At 35.9% G+C, this 12,790-nt stretch overlaps 1 protein-coding gene and 1 long non-coding RNA gene across 6 annotated transcripts in view; one reads left to right on the top strand and one right to left on the bottom strand.

The window, feature by feature from the left end:
• Nucleotides 1-12,790, top strand: part of LOC309627530 — a 439,048-nt gene that overhangs the window by 289,334 nt on the left and 136,924 nt on the right. The gene's annotated exons all lie outside the window — the stretch shown is intronic.
• Nucleotides 1-12,790, bottom strand: part of BOD1L1 (biorientation of chromosomes in cell division 1 like 1) — a 55,786-nt gene that overhangs the window by 33,275 nt on the left and 9,721 nt on the right. For all 5 annotated transcript variants that reach the window (XM_082389464.1, XM_082389463.1, XM_082389462.1 and 2 more), the window contains exons 3-7: nucleotides 11,466-11,656; nucleotides 10,364-10,978; nucleotides 9,624-9,773; nucleotides 1,786-1,952; nucleotides 528-639 (exon numbers count right to left, since the gene is read on the bottom strand). In XM_082389464.1, the coding sequence (XP_082245590.1) occupies nucleotides 528-639; nucleotides 1,786-1,952; nucleotides 9,624-9,773; nucleotides 10,364-10,978; nucleotides 11,466-11,656 (1,235 nt within the window). The remainder of the gene's footprint in view (nucleotides 1-527; nucleotides 640-1,785; nucleotides 1,953-9,623; nucleotides 9,774-10,363; nucleotides 10,979-11,465; nucleotides 11,657-12,790) is intronic.

The raw sequence follows: 12,790 nt of genomic DNA, 5'->3' as shown, positions 1-12,790 counted from the left end.
ATAAAAATAATTTTTTAGATGGAGAAGTCATATTTTTTATTTAAAATGTTCATATATGTACATCTGTGTATTTTATATCACACAAGATCAGTGTCCAGAGGAAGTTCAATTTTGTTCAATGAAATATTCCAGATAAATGTTTGACATTTTAGTTAACATAAAGTATAGATGAATTCCATTATTATCACGGCAAGGCTTGAGGACTCACAGGTTAACAATACATTTTCCAGTGATAATTCATTCCACCATCACTGGAAAATAAATTGCTAACATGTGAGGTGTATTATCTGGTATGTGATAGAATGTTTACTTTAGATACAGAAATATAATTAAGAAAGTGATGAAACACATCAGATTAAAAAGGAAATCTTCCATACCTTAAAATACGTAACTTAAAAAAGTGAGGTTTTATTGAGATATGATGATAAAATAAAATCAAAATTATATCTCATAAGTTATATTAATAGCTAGAAAATAATGGAGTATATAAGGTAGTTTAAAATATTAAAAGTTAACATCTCCCATACCTTGATTCTTAGCTTTTGAAGACTTTGTCTTTTCTGCTTTCTGTTTTCGTTTTTCCTCAAGTTTCTCTCTATTAATTTGCCTTCTTAAAAGCCTCTCTTCTTTTTCTTTAGCCTAAAACCACAAAATATTCATAATTATCCTGACAGATTATCAGGCAAAAGCAAAAACACTTTGGGGAAAAAAGTACACTTGCCCTTCAGATGTTCTTACAAATTAAAGGGCTCTGCAAAAGTGCATATTTACTACTATATACATATGTGCGTATGTGCGTGTGCATGTGTTTCAATCTGGAAGCTACCAGAAGAATAAAAGAGAGAGAAGTTAAATTCTTCATTACTCTTAAAGAATGCCATCAATTTAAAGGTATCATTTTGGGAAGTGGTGGCTTAATAAACTGCTATTTCAGTTAAAAGGATAGCTTTAAAAATATCTATGAGCATCAAGTATAGAGGTAGGTCTCCATAATTTTTTTATTTTCTCAAAAAAGAAAGTTGAAATACAGATTCAAGTGACAGGCTAGTCCTACAACAAATGTGACTTTCTGGTCATGATTTCAGGACCCAGGTTTTAGACATGGGACTTTCTGCAGTCATATTTTAAAGCCAGGGAAAATCCAGTCATTGTGTGTTACTCCACCATCTCTTTCCCACCCAGAACTCAAAGCCTCAAAGCACCAAACATCCTAAGCCTAAGCGTAACTCCTTATCCACTAACCTCAAGAGATAAGCCACTATTAACATTTTGGTGCACTTCCTTCAAGTCATTTTTCATGTAGTAATACTTCCTCAATCTATGATGCACAATTTTTCATATTTTAACGTTTCTGAAATCGTAAGCCATCTTAAAATTGATGTACATATACAACAAGGTAGCACTTTTTTTCTCTAAAAAGCTGTTAATAGCACATCTTAGAAGTATTTTCAAATGCAGGAAATATGTGGATGGACTGCGCTTCCCTCTTAATATTATGTTAATGGCTGATGTCACCTCTCTTTATGGCTGGATCCATATTTGAGTCAAACATTTCGACACTATGAAACACCTAGGTTGTTACCAGTTTTTCACTAACATTAATCATGATACAAACGCCTCCATCATATGTTTATGTCTATTCTGCCTGGTTAAATGACAAGGTTCCTGAAAGTAGAACCTATATGTCACTGTTCCAAATGCTCACCAGTACCTTGTAAACAGACTAGTCAAGTTTGCCAACCTGATTTAATAGGTTAAAATAATAAGAGATCAAATCTGACTTACTATAGATTGCCGCCGTTGTTCTACAGTAAGCTCGTCATCAGAATCACTATAATACTTTGAATAAAGATATGGTTTGTGAACATAAGCATGCCGTACACTTTTTGCTTTTCCTTCACTGGGATCATTGGTTTGAGTTTTTGTTTTGTTCTGCTTGTTCTTTTCTTCGTCTGGAAGAAAGTCAATAGAAAGATGAGCACTTCTGTCAATCAGCAATAAGATCAACATTATGCTTGATCAGCATCAAGAGGCAAAAGTAGTATCAATGTAGTTCGAGTGTATTTGTAGGTCTGACAGGAGAAATATCAATATCTGAACATCCAGATATTGACATTTGTGAAGGCTATAATCCATTTATTTATTTATTTTGGCTGCACCACATGTCATGTGGAACTTCCCCAACCAGTGATTGAACCTGTGCCCCCTGCACTGGAAATGCTGAGTCTTAACCACTGGACCACCAGGTAAGTCCTCTTGACTTATTTTTTCCTTTCTTTCAGCTTCCCATATATCAAAAAGGCAAAGAAAAATTAGGCCTTATAGTTATTTATGTTTCTTTGACAAATAGTTAATCCTCATTTGTATGAAAATAGACTTGGTATGAATGCTTTACCACTATTTAATTGAACAAATTCACCTGAAGCAACACTTTAAAGTAAACTTGAGATGTTAATGACAACCTGTGATCTTTCTTTTATGGAAGAGGGAAGAATCAATAATTGGCCCTACACCAAGTATATACTAAAACCCCTGTCTACCTTAGGAAGGAGGATAAGTTCCCCATGGCACAGCAAGAAGCAAAGAAGTGGTACTAAGTACTGCTTAGTACTCTCAAAAGAGCCATTTTCTTACTTTTTGGATCCCGTACATAGAAAATCTAGTTCTGTCCAGGAAAAACCTTGAAAAGACTCAATAAAGGATCTAGAACTAAAATTTCCATTTGTCTAGAGAAAGTGGAGTGTTAACAGGATGAGAGCATTCTTCCTACATCGGTACTCAAATGACCTCATGAGGATAATTATGAACAGTGGAGATTGCTGCTAGTTCAGTTTTTTAATGGATACTAAGAAAAGAATGAAAAATGGGAGACAGAAAAATACATCTGTGGCATTAAAACCTTCTACTTTTTCTCCCCTATGGTTTTCTCTCTAGGTATTCTATCCAAGAGATAGCAACAAAGTTACAAGATGCTACCTACAGGCAATTGCAAATAATATTCAATATTTTTGACTTTTCAAAAGGTCATAAACAATATTTAATCATGTGGTAAAGAGCAGCATAAGGTATTGATTATAAGCCCAGACACAGGTTTGAAATGGCGCTGTGCTCACTAGCTATATCACCCTGGATGAGACACCCTGTCTTGGCAACTCTGTTTCCTCACCTGCACCTATACAATAGTGTGATAACTGAGCACAGTGTCTGGAACACACTAAGTACTTAATAAGTGTTGGCTGAAAAACAAACTATATAATAAAAGAGAGGTCTGGTCTTTCTCCTCCATTCTGGGAGGTAATCTCTAAGCCTTTGGAATGCCATGCCTGAGAGGAGTGTTCTTATTTACCTAGGGTCATGGGTCAAGCCAAATTGCCTAATAGTGTGATTTAGGGTAGGAGCATTGGGTCATGGGGTATCAGTTTGACCTCCAGAGGGGCTGGAGGCTGAGGCCAGACACATGGGCAGTCAACTAGGTGTACATGATGAAGTCCCAATAAAAACTTCAGACATCAAGACTCCAGTGAGTTTCCCTGCTTGGCAATAATCTGTATACACTGTCAGATGTCAATGCCAGGAAGGGCAGTGTGTCCACACCACCACAAGGAAAGGACAATTGGGAGACAGCAGAAGCAAGAAGAAGTACAGTCCTGCAGCCTGCGGAACAGAATCCACAATCACAGAAAATTAGATGAAATGAAATGGTAAAGGTATATATGTCCCAGGTAAAGGAAGAAGATAAAACCCCAGAAAAACAACTAAGTAAAGTGGAGATAGGCAATCTTCCAGTAAAAGAATTCAGGATAATGATAGTGAAGATGATCCAGGATCTTGGAAAAAGAATGGAGGCAAGGATCGAGAAGATGCAAGAAATGTTTAATAAAGACCTAAAGAACTAAAGAAAAAACAAACAGAGATGAACAATATAATAACTGAAATGAAAAAGACACCAGAAGGAATTAATAGCAGAATAAGTGAGGCAGAAGAACGGATAAGTGACCTTGAAGACAGAATGGTGGAAATCACTGCTGCGGAACAAAATAAAGAAAAAAGAATGAAAAGAAATGAAGACAGTTCTAAGAGACCTCTGGGATAACATTAAATGCACCAACATTCACATTATAGGGGTCCCAGAGGAAGAAGAGAGAGAGAAAGGACCTGAGAAAATATTTGAGGAGATAATTCCTAAAAACTTCCCTAACATGGGAAAGGAAACAGTCACTCAAGTCCAGGAAGCACAGAGAGTCCCAGTCAGGATAAACCCAAGGAGGAGCATGCTGAGACACACAGTAATCAAACTGACAAAATTAAAGACAAAGAAAAAATATTAAAAGCAACAAGGGAAAAATGACAAACAACATACAAGGGAATCCCCATGAAGTTATCAGCTGATTTTTCAGCAGAAACTCTGCAGGCCAGAAAGAAGTGGCACGATACATTTAAAGCGATGAAAGGGAAGAACCTACAACTAAGAATACTCTACCCAGCAAGGTTCTCATTCAGATTTGACAGACAAATCAAAAGCTTCACAGACAAGCAAAAGCTAAGAGAGTTCAGCACCACCAGACCAGCTTTGCAACAAATGCTAAAGGAACTTCTCTAGGCGGGGAAGACACCAGCAACTTAAAACAATCTTGTACATACATAGACTGCTATATCAAAACTGCATGGGAACAGTAAACCCAAAAACTACTACACACACACACACACACACACACACACACACACACACACACACACAGAAAAAGCAACCTGAACACAACACTAAGAATGGTCATCAAACCACAGAGGAAGGGAAGAAAAAAGACCTACAAAAACAAACCCCAAACAATTAAGAAAATGGCAATAGGAACTTACACATTGATAATTACCTTAAATGTAAATGGATTAAGTGCTCCAATAGAAAGACATAGACTGCCTGAATAAATACAAAAACAAGACCAGTATATATGCTGTCTATAACAGACCCACTTCAGTCCTAGGGACATAGACTGAAAGTGAGGGGATGGAAAAAGGTATTCCACACAAATAGAGATCAAAAGAATGCTGGAGTAGAAATACTCATATCAGACAAAATAGACTTTAAAATAAAGACTGTTATAAGAGCCAAGAAGGACACTACATAATGATAAAGGGATCAATCCAAGAAGAAGATACAACAATTATAAATATATATGCACCTAACATAGGAGCACATCAATATATAAGGCAAATACTAACAGCCATAAAGGGAGAAATCGACAGTAACACAATAATAGCTGGGGACTTTAACACCCCACTCTCAGCAATGCACAGATCATCCAGACAGAAGATTAATAAGGAAACACAGACCTTAAATGACACATTAGACCAGAGGGACTTAATTGATATTTATAGAGCATTCCATCTAAAATCAGCAGGATTCACATTCTTCTCATGCGCACATGGAACATTCTCCAGGATTGACCACATGCTGGGCCCCAAAGAGAGCCTTGGTAAATTTAAGAAAACTGAAATCATAACAAGCATCTTTTCCAACCACAATGCTATGATATTAGAAATAAACTAAAAGAAAGAAAAACTGTAAAAAAACATAAATATGTAGAGGCTACAAAACATGCTACTAAACAACCAATGGATCACTGAAGAAATCAAAGAGGAAATCAAAAAATACCTAGAGACAAATGAAAATGACAGCAAAGATCCAAAACCTATGGGATGCAACAAAAGCAGTTCTAAGAGGGAAGTTTATAGCAATACAGTATTACCTCAGGAAAAAAGAAAAATCTCAAATAAACAACCTAACCTTACACCTAAAGCAACTAGAGAAAGAAGAACAAGCAAAACCTAAAGTCAGTAGAAGGAAAGAAATTATAAAGACCAGAGCAGAAATAAATGAAATAGAGATGAAGAAAACAATAGCAAAGATCAATGAAACTGAAAGCTGGTTCTTTGAGAAGATAAACAAAATTGATAAACCATTAGCCAGATTCATCAAGAAAAAGAGGAAGAGGACTCAAATCAATAAAATTAGAAATGAACAAGAAGTTACAACAGACACCACAGAAATACAAAGCATCCTAAGAGACTACTTCAAGCAACTGTATGCCAATAAAACGGACAATCTGGAAGAAATGGACAAATTCCTAGAAAGGTACAATCTCCCAAGACTGACCAGGAAGAAATAGAAAATATGAACAGACTGATCACAAGTACTCAAATTGAAACTGTGATTAAAAAACTCCCAATAAACAAAAGTCCAAGACCAAATGGCTTCACAGGTGAATTCTATGAAACATTTACAAAAGAGTTAACACCTATCTTTCTGAAATTGTTCCAAAAAATTGCAGATGGAGGAAAACGCCCAAACTCATTGTATGAGGCCACCATCACCCTGATACCAAAACCAGACAAAGATATCACAAAAAAAGAAAATTACAGGCCAATATCACTGATGAACATAGATGTAAAAATCCTCAAAATACTAGCAATCTTGAATCTAACAGTATATTAAAAGGATCATACACCATGATCAAGTAGGATTCATCCCAGGGTTACAAGGATTTTTTAATATCTGCAAATCAATCAATGTGATACAAGAACAAATTGAAGAGTAAAAACCATATGATCATCTTAATAGATGCAGAAGAAGCTTTTGACAAAATCCAACACCCATTTATGATAAAAAAAACTCTCCAGAAAGTGGGCACAGATGGAACATACCTCAACATAATAAAAGCCATATACATAAACCTACAGTTAACATCATACTTAGCGGTGAAAAGCTAAAAGCATTTCCTCTAAGATCAGGAACAAGACAAGGATGTCCGCTTTCGCCACTTTTATTCAACATAGTTTCGGAAGTCCTAGCAATGGCAATCAGAAAATAAGTAAAAGGAATCCAAATTGGAAAAGAAGAAGTTGAACTGACTGTCTGCAGATGATATGATACTATATGTATAAAATCCTAAAGACGCTACCAGAAAACTACTAGAGATCATCAATGAATTTCGTAAAGTCGCAGGTTACAAAATTAATACACAGCAATCTCTTGCATTTCTATACACTAACAACAAAAGGTCAGAAAGAGAAATTCAAGAAACAATCCCACTTAACATCGCATCAAAAAGAATAATATGTGTAGAAATAAACCTACTTAAGGAGACAAAAGACCTGTACTCCAAAAACTATAAGACGCTGATGAAAGAAATCAAAGATGACACAAACAGATGGAAAGATATACCACATTCTTGGATTGGGAGAATCAATATTGTCAAAATGACTATACTGCTCAAGGCAATCTACAGATTCAACGCAATCCCTATCAAATTACCAATAGCATTTTTCACAGAACTAAAACAAACACTCTTAAAATATGTATGGAGACGAAAGAGACCCCGAAATGCCAAAGCAATCTTGAGAAAGAAAATCGGAGCTGGAAGAATCAGGCACCCTGACTTCAAACTATATTACAAAGCTCTAGTCATCAGAACAGTATGGTACTGACACAAAAATAGAACTATAGATCAATGGAACAGGATAGAAAGCCCCGAGATAAACCCATGCACCTGTGGTCAATTAATCTACAACAAAAGAGGCAAGACTACACAATGGAGGAAGGACAGTCTCTTCAATAAATGGTGCTGGGAAAACTGGACAGCTACACGTAAAAAAATGAAATTATAACAGTCTTTTAACACCATACACAAAAATAAACTCAGAATGGGTTAAAGACCTTAATGTGAGACCATACACTGCAAAACTCTTAGAGGAAAACACAGGCAGAACACTCTCTGACATAAATTGCAGTAATATCTTTTTCAATCCATCTTCCAGAGTAATGGAAATAAAAACAAAAATAAATAAATGGGACCTAATTAAATTTAAGAGCTTTTGCACAGCAAAGGAAACCACAAACAAAATGAAAAGACAATCAGAGATTGGGAGAAAATATTTTCAAATGATGTGAGTGACAAGGGATCTGTCTCCAAAATTTATAATCAGCTCATGTGGCCTAATATCATCAAAACAAACAACCCAATCGACAAATGAGCAGAAGACTTAAATAGATATTTCTCCAAAGACATACAGATGGCCAAGAGGCACATGAAAAGATATTCAACATCACTAATTATTAGAGAAATGCAAATCAAAACTACAATGAGATATTACCTCACACCACCAGGCCATCATCAAAAAATCCACAAACAATAAATGCTGGAGAGGGTGTGGAGAGAAGGGAACCCTCCTACACTGTTGGTGGGAATATAAACTGATGCAGCCACTATGGAGAACAGTATGGAGGTTCCCTAAGAAACTAAAAACAGAGCTGGCATATGATCCTGCAATCCCACTCCTGGGCATATACCTGTACAAAAACATGGTCTGGAAGGATAAATTCACCCCAACGTTCATTGCAACGTTGTTTACAATAGCCGAGACATGGAAGCAAACTAAATGTCCACTGACAGAAGAATGGATAAAGAAGATGTGGTACATATATACAATGGATTATTACTCAGCCATTAAATAGAATGAAATAATGCCATTTGCAGCAACATGGATGGACCTAGAGATTGTCATACTGAGTGAAGTAAGTCAGACAGAGAAAGAGAAATATAGCATGATATCGCTTACATGCAGAATCTAAAAAAAAAAAATGATACAAATGAACTTATTTACAAAACAGAAACAGACTTTCAGACTTAGAGAACGAACTTATGCTTACCGGGGGGGAAGAATGGGGGGGAGGGATAGTTAGGGAGTTTGGGATTTCCATGTACACACAGCTATATTTAAAATGGATAACCAACAAGGACCTACTGTATAGCACAGGGAACTCTGTTCAATATTCTGTAAGAATCTAATTGGGAAAAGAATTTGGAAAAGAATAGATACATGTATAACTGAATCACTTTGTTGTACACCTGAAACTAACACAACATTGTTAATCAACTATACTCCAATATAAAATAAAATGTTAAAAAAAAATCCTGTGATAAACCATAACAGAAAGCAATATGAAAAAGAATGTATATGTATGTATAACTCAATCACTTTGCTGTGCAGTAGAAATTAACCCAACATTGTAAATCAACTATACTTTAATAAAATAAATTTAAAAAAAAAAAAGAAAGGACAAGTGGAAGCTCTGTGTTTGAACTTTGCCAGACTCTATAGCCTATGTGCCTCTTCCCTTGGCTGATTTTAATCTGTGTCCCTTAGCTGTAATAAACCGTAACTATGAGTTTAACAACTTTCAATGAGCTCTGTGAGTCCTTCTAGTGATTACCAAACCTAAAGGTGGTCTTGGGGACTCCGAATTTGCAATTGGTGTCAAACATGAGGGCAGTCTTGTGGACTGTGCCACTGACACATGGCATATTGGTACAAGATCTCATCTTTTACAATAATCCTAGGGAATGGAGTTAAGAGATAGAGAACCAAGGCTTGCTGAGGTTTAGTAACTTACCTAGCTTGCTCAGACAGACAACCTCGGGGCTGGGACTCAGGGACAAATCTTCCAACTATAAAGTCCCATGCTCTTGCCACTATACCACACTGTCTTTCGTGATACAGCCGTCTGAATATACAAATACTGCTCAATGGGAAGCTTCACAAAGGCATTATTAAGTAAAATGCTTTACCATCTGATGTAATCTCTCCTTCTTCCATGCTATCAGACATTACAACTTCCTCCTCAGTGTCTTCTTCAAAAGATGAAAGGTCACTGGTGTGGACAGAGCTAACTGTGATGTCTGTAAGTCCATCCACATCAGAATCTATCACAGAGAAATCTTCAAGAAGAAAATAAAACATAGAAAATAAATCATCTTGTTATATAAGAATACACACAGCACCCAATTCCTAAATTACATTTAAAACTTTCTGGTTTAAATACTGTCAAAGAACTTCAACTTCAGAAATAATCTCTCACCATTAGTAACTAATATCAAATAAGGTACAGTTGTTTGCAGAAAATACAAAGGCAAACTATTATCCTGTAAAATTAATGAAACTCATAATTCATGGTCTGAATAATATAAACAAAGGAAATTTTAAGTAAGGAACTGAAAGTATGTACTATCTAATATTTTAAAGATTATGAATTAAGTTGCTTGGAATAATGTATATGAATAAATTACAAGAGTTACATTATAAGGTTTAGAACTTCTCTGTTCGTTTACTTTGTGAATTGGTACATTAGTATAGAAAAGAAATATACAAATGTTTATTGCTCATCTTTTAGCAAAGAGGATATGAGTTTTCAGGCTTTTAAAACACACGTATCAAATACATTTTATCAAAATTTGAAGGCAAATTTGATGTGCCCCCAATGGACACTCATTTGTTCTTTAAACTGTTGTTGATTTTTCCAAGTTTTTACCTTCTTTGGTCCCTTCGCTGGTTTTAGCTTTATTATTGTTTTTTTCTGAAGGAAGTTTTGAACATTCTACTTCTTTATCCTTTGCTTGTTTTTCATCTTTTACTTTTTGGACATCTTCACTCCTTTTTGAGTGATCAAATTTCTTTTCAGTCTTTTCCTTCTTTTCTTTCTTTCTTTCTCCCTTTTCATTGCTGTCTGGCTTCTTTTCACCTTTGTCTGTTGATTTATTTTTTTGGTCACTGCTTTCTTGTTGAACATCCTTATTTAGCAGAACTGAACTATTACTTTCTTTTATGTGATTTTTAATTTCTTCAACTGGACAAGGGAGATCACTAAATTCTTCAGACTTAGGGACTGTTTCCTGTCCTTCCCCTGCAGAGTCAGGTGTAGATTTTTCTTTATCAGCCGTGTCCTCTGAAGTTCTCTCTTTCTCAACAGTAGTCTCAGTGCTTGGCTGAGATGGGAGTTTTTTGGATATTCTCTCACTGGTCTTTGCATTTGACATTTCTGTCGAAGCCCTGGCAGCACTAGCTTCTTGGTTAAGAGAAGTGATGGTTTCCAAGATTGACATGGCATCACTGGCCACATTCGCACTGGGCCCAGGGGCAGGGACACCTTCGAGGGAAAGACATATTTTAGAATAAATTTATGCAGAAGGTAAACCGCTCTGCTGAATCAAGGCCACTTGCCACTGTCATCTTCATATGACACATACACCTTTAGACTTTCAGGTACTGGTGCTAGTATTTAACACATTCTAAATTCTCTACCTCTGTAATACAGTATATTAGGAAAGGCACCAGCAAATGTGAGACTAGTCTAGTTCTCAGAAAAAGGATGTGTTTTCTAATTATTTTAATTATCCCCTCTATTGAAACACACACACACACACACACACACACACAAACACTACATTACTAAAATGCTTATCATTAAAAAAAAAATGTTATGCCAGTTGAAGAATCTGGGTGATAATTAAAATAAATATAATTTCACTAGAGTAGCCAAATAGATAAATGTTTTAAAGAACTAAATACCCCTAACTTGATACTCAGTTCAAGAAGGAAAGCAATGGAACTGAGCAAGAGTAAAAGCAAAGCACCTTGTGTAACGATGGAAGAGTCTGGTTTCTCATCATCGGGGGCTGTGCTGCCACCTGTTTCCTCTTTGTGATTTAGTGTGGCCAAAAACTCATGCACAGCTTTCTCCACCTGAGGTCTGAATGTGTGGTTAATCTTTGGATCCACAACCTGAGAAATAATTCTGTCAATACCAGACTCCAACATTCCTGATCTGAAACACAGGGTAATTTACAGAAAGGTGAAAAAGATAATACTACATTATTTGCATTAATTACTTTTAAGTAAAGCCATATCTATTACATATATGTTCAACCTTAAATTGCCTCCAATCCATTCACTTGGAATATACAGAAAGAATACCCAAAAGAAAATACGTTTCACAGTACAGTGGCATTTAATACACCATACTGCAAAAAAATATGTAAACTTCCCACCACTGTGTCACCAGTGGAAATACTAAGGCAGACAGAACAAAAGCAAAACAAAATACCCTTAGAACTAGACACAGCACATTACCTAAAGCCCAGGCTTGTAGGTGATGCTTATCTTACCTCAATCCTGCCCATGGCTTATCTCAGTAAATGACCTTAGTGATCATTTAGTGATAGGAATAAATGATCATTAAAGCTGAGCTCTGGGTATAAAATAAATCTATGGATTCTGCAACCTCTTTTTTTTTTGACCAGAAAAATGTAAGCCTCTTGTAAGTATTAGAGCCTCCAGGAAAACTGAAGAATATACACAAAGTATAATTTTACCAAACTTACAAAAAAGGAAAAAAAAAAAGAAAAAGAAAGAAAACTTTAGAAGAACAAAAATAAAACTTAAGACTTCTGGCCTTCTTTTTATTATCTTCTTGCTATAAAAACTAAATGATGTATTCATTCAACAATTATGTTCCAAGTGTCATCTACACAACAGGCACCATGCTAGCCACTGGGCCACTACAAATCAGACCTGGTCCCTGTTCTGGTGGGAGAGAGAGACACAAACAAAACACAACATGATAGGCACTAGAACACACCATACGCTGTAGGAAAACAGTAGGATATTATTATTTTTAGCTATGTCTGAGATTATTTGCAAAAGCTTTCCTAAGGAAAGCTCGATTTCCAGAGAAGAGAAGGGGAAGAAAGTGCACAAAGAAATATCATACATAAGAGACAGAGGAGCAAAAGGGACAGTAAAGTCTGAACTGTGCAGAAAATCACAAAGTTGTCTGAGCAAAATAAGATGACATGAATTTATCTGAAGAAACACACTTCCACCTTGTTCCTTTCTAACAAAGAACTTGAGGAGTCACAGTTCCCTGGATAGAGTTGGGAGAGCGTGGTGCTTGCTGGTC

The sequence above is a fragment of the Balaenoptera borealis genome (genome assembly GCF_965194805.1).
Source record: "Balaenoptera borealis genome assembly, chromosome: 4".
NCBI classification, from domain to species: Eukaryota; Metazoa; Chordata; class Mammalia; order Artiodactyla; family Balaenopteridae; genus Balaenoptera; species Balaenoptera borealis.
Note: the sequence above shows the minus strand (reverse complement) of the source record. Positions and strands in the feature narration are given on the sequence as shown.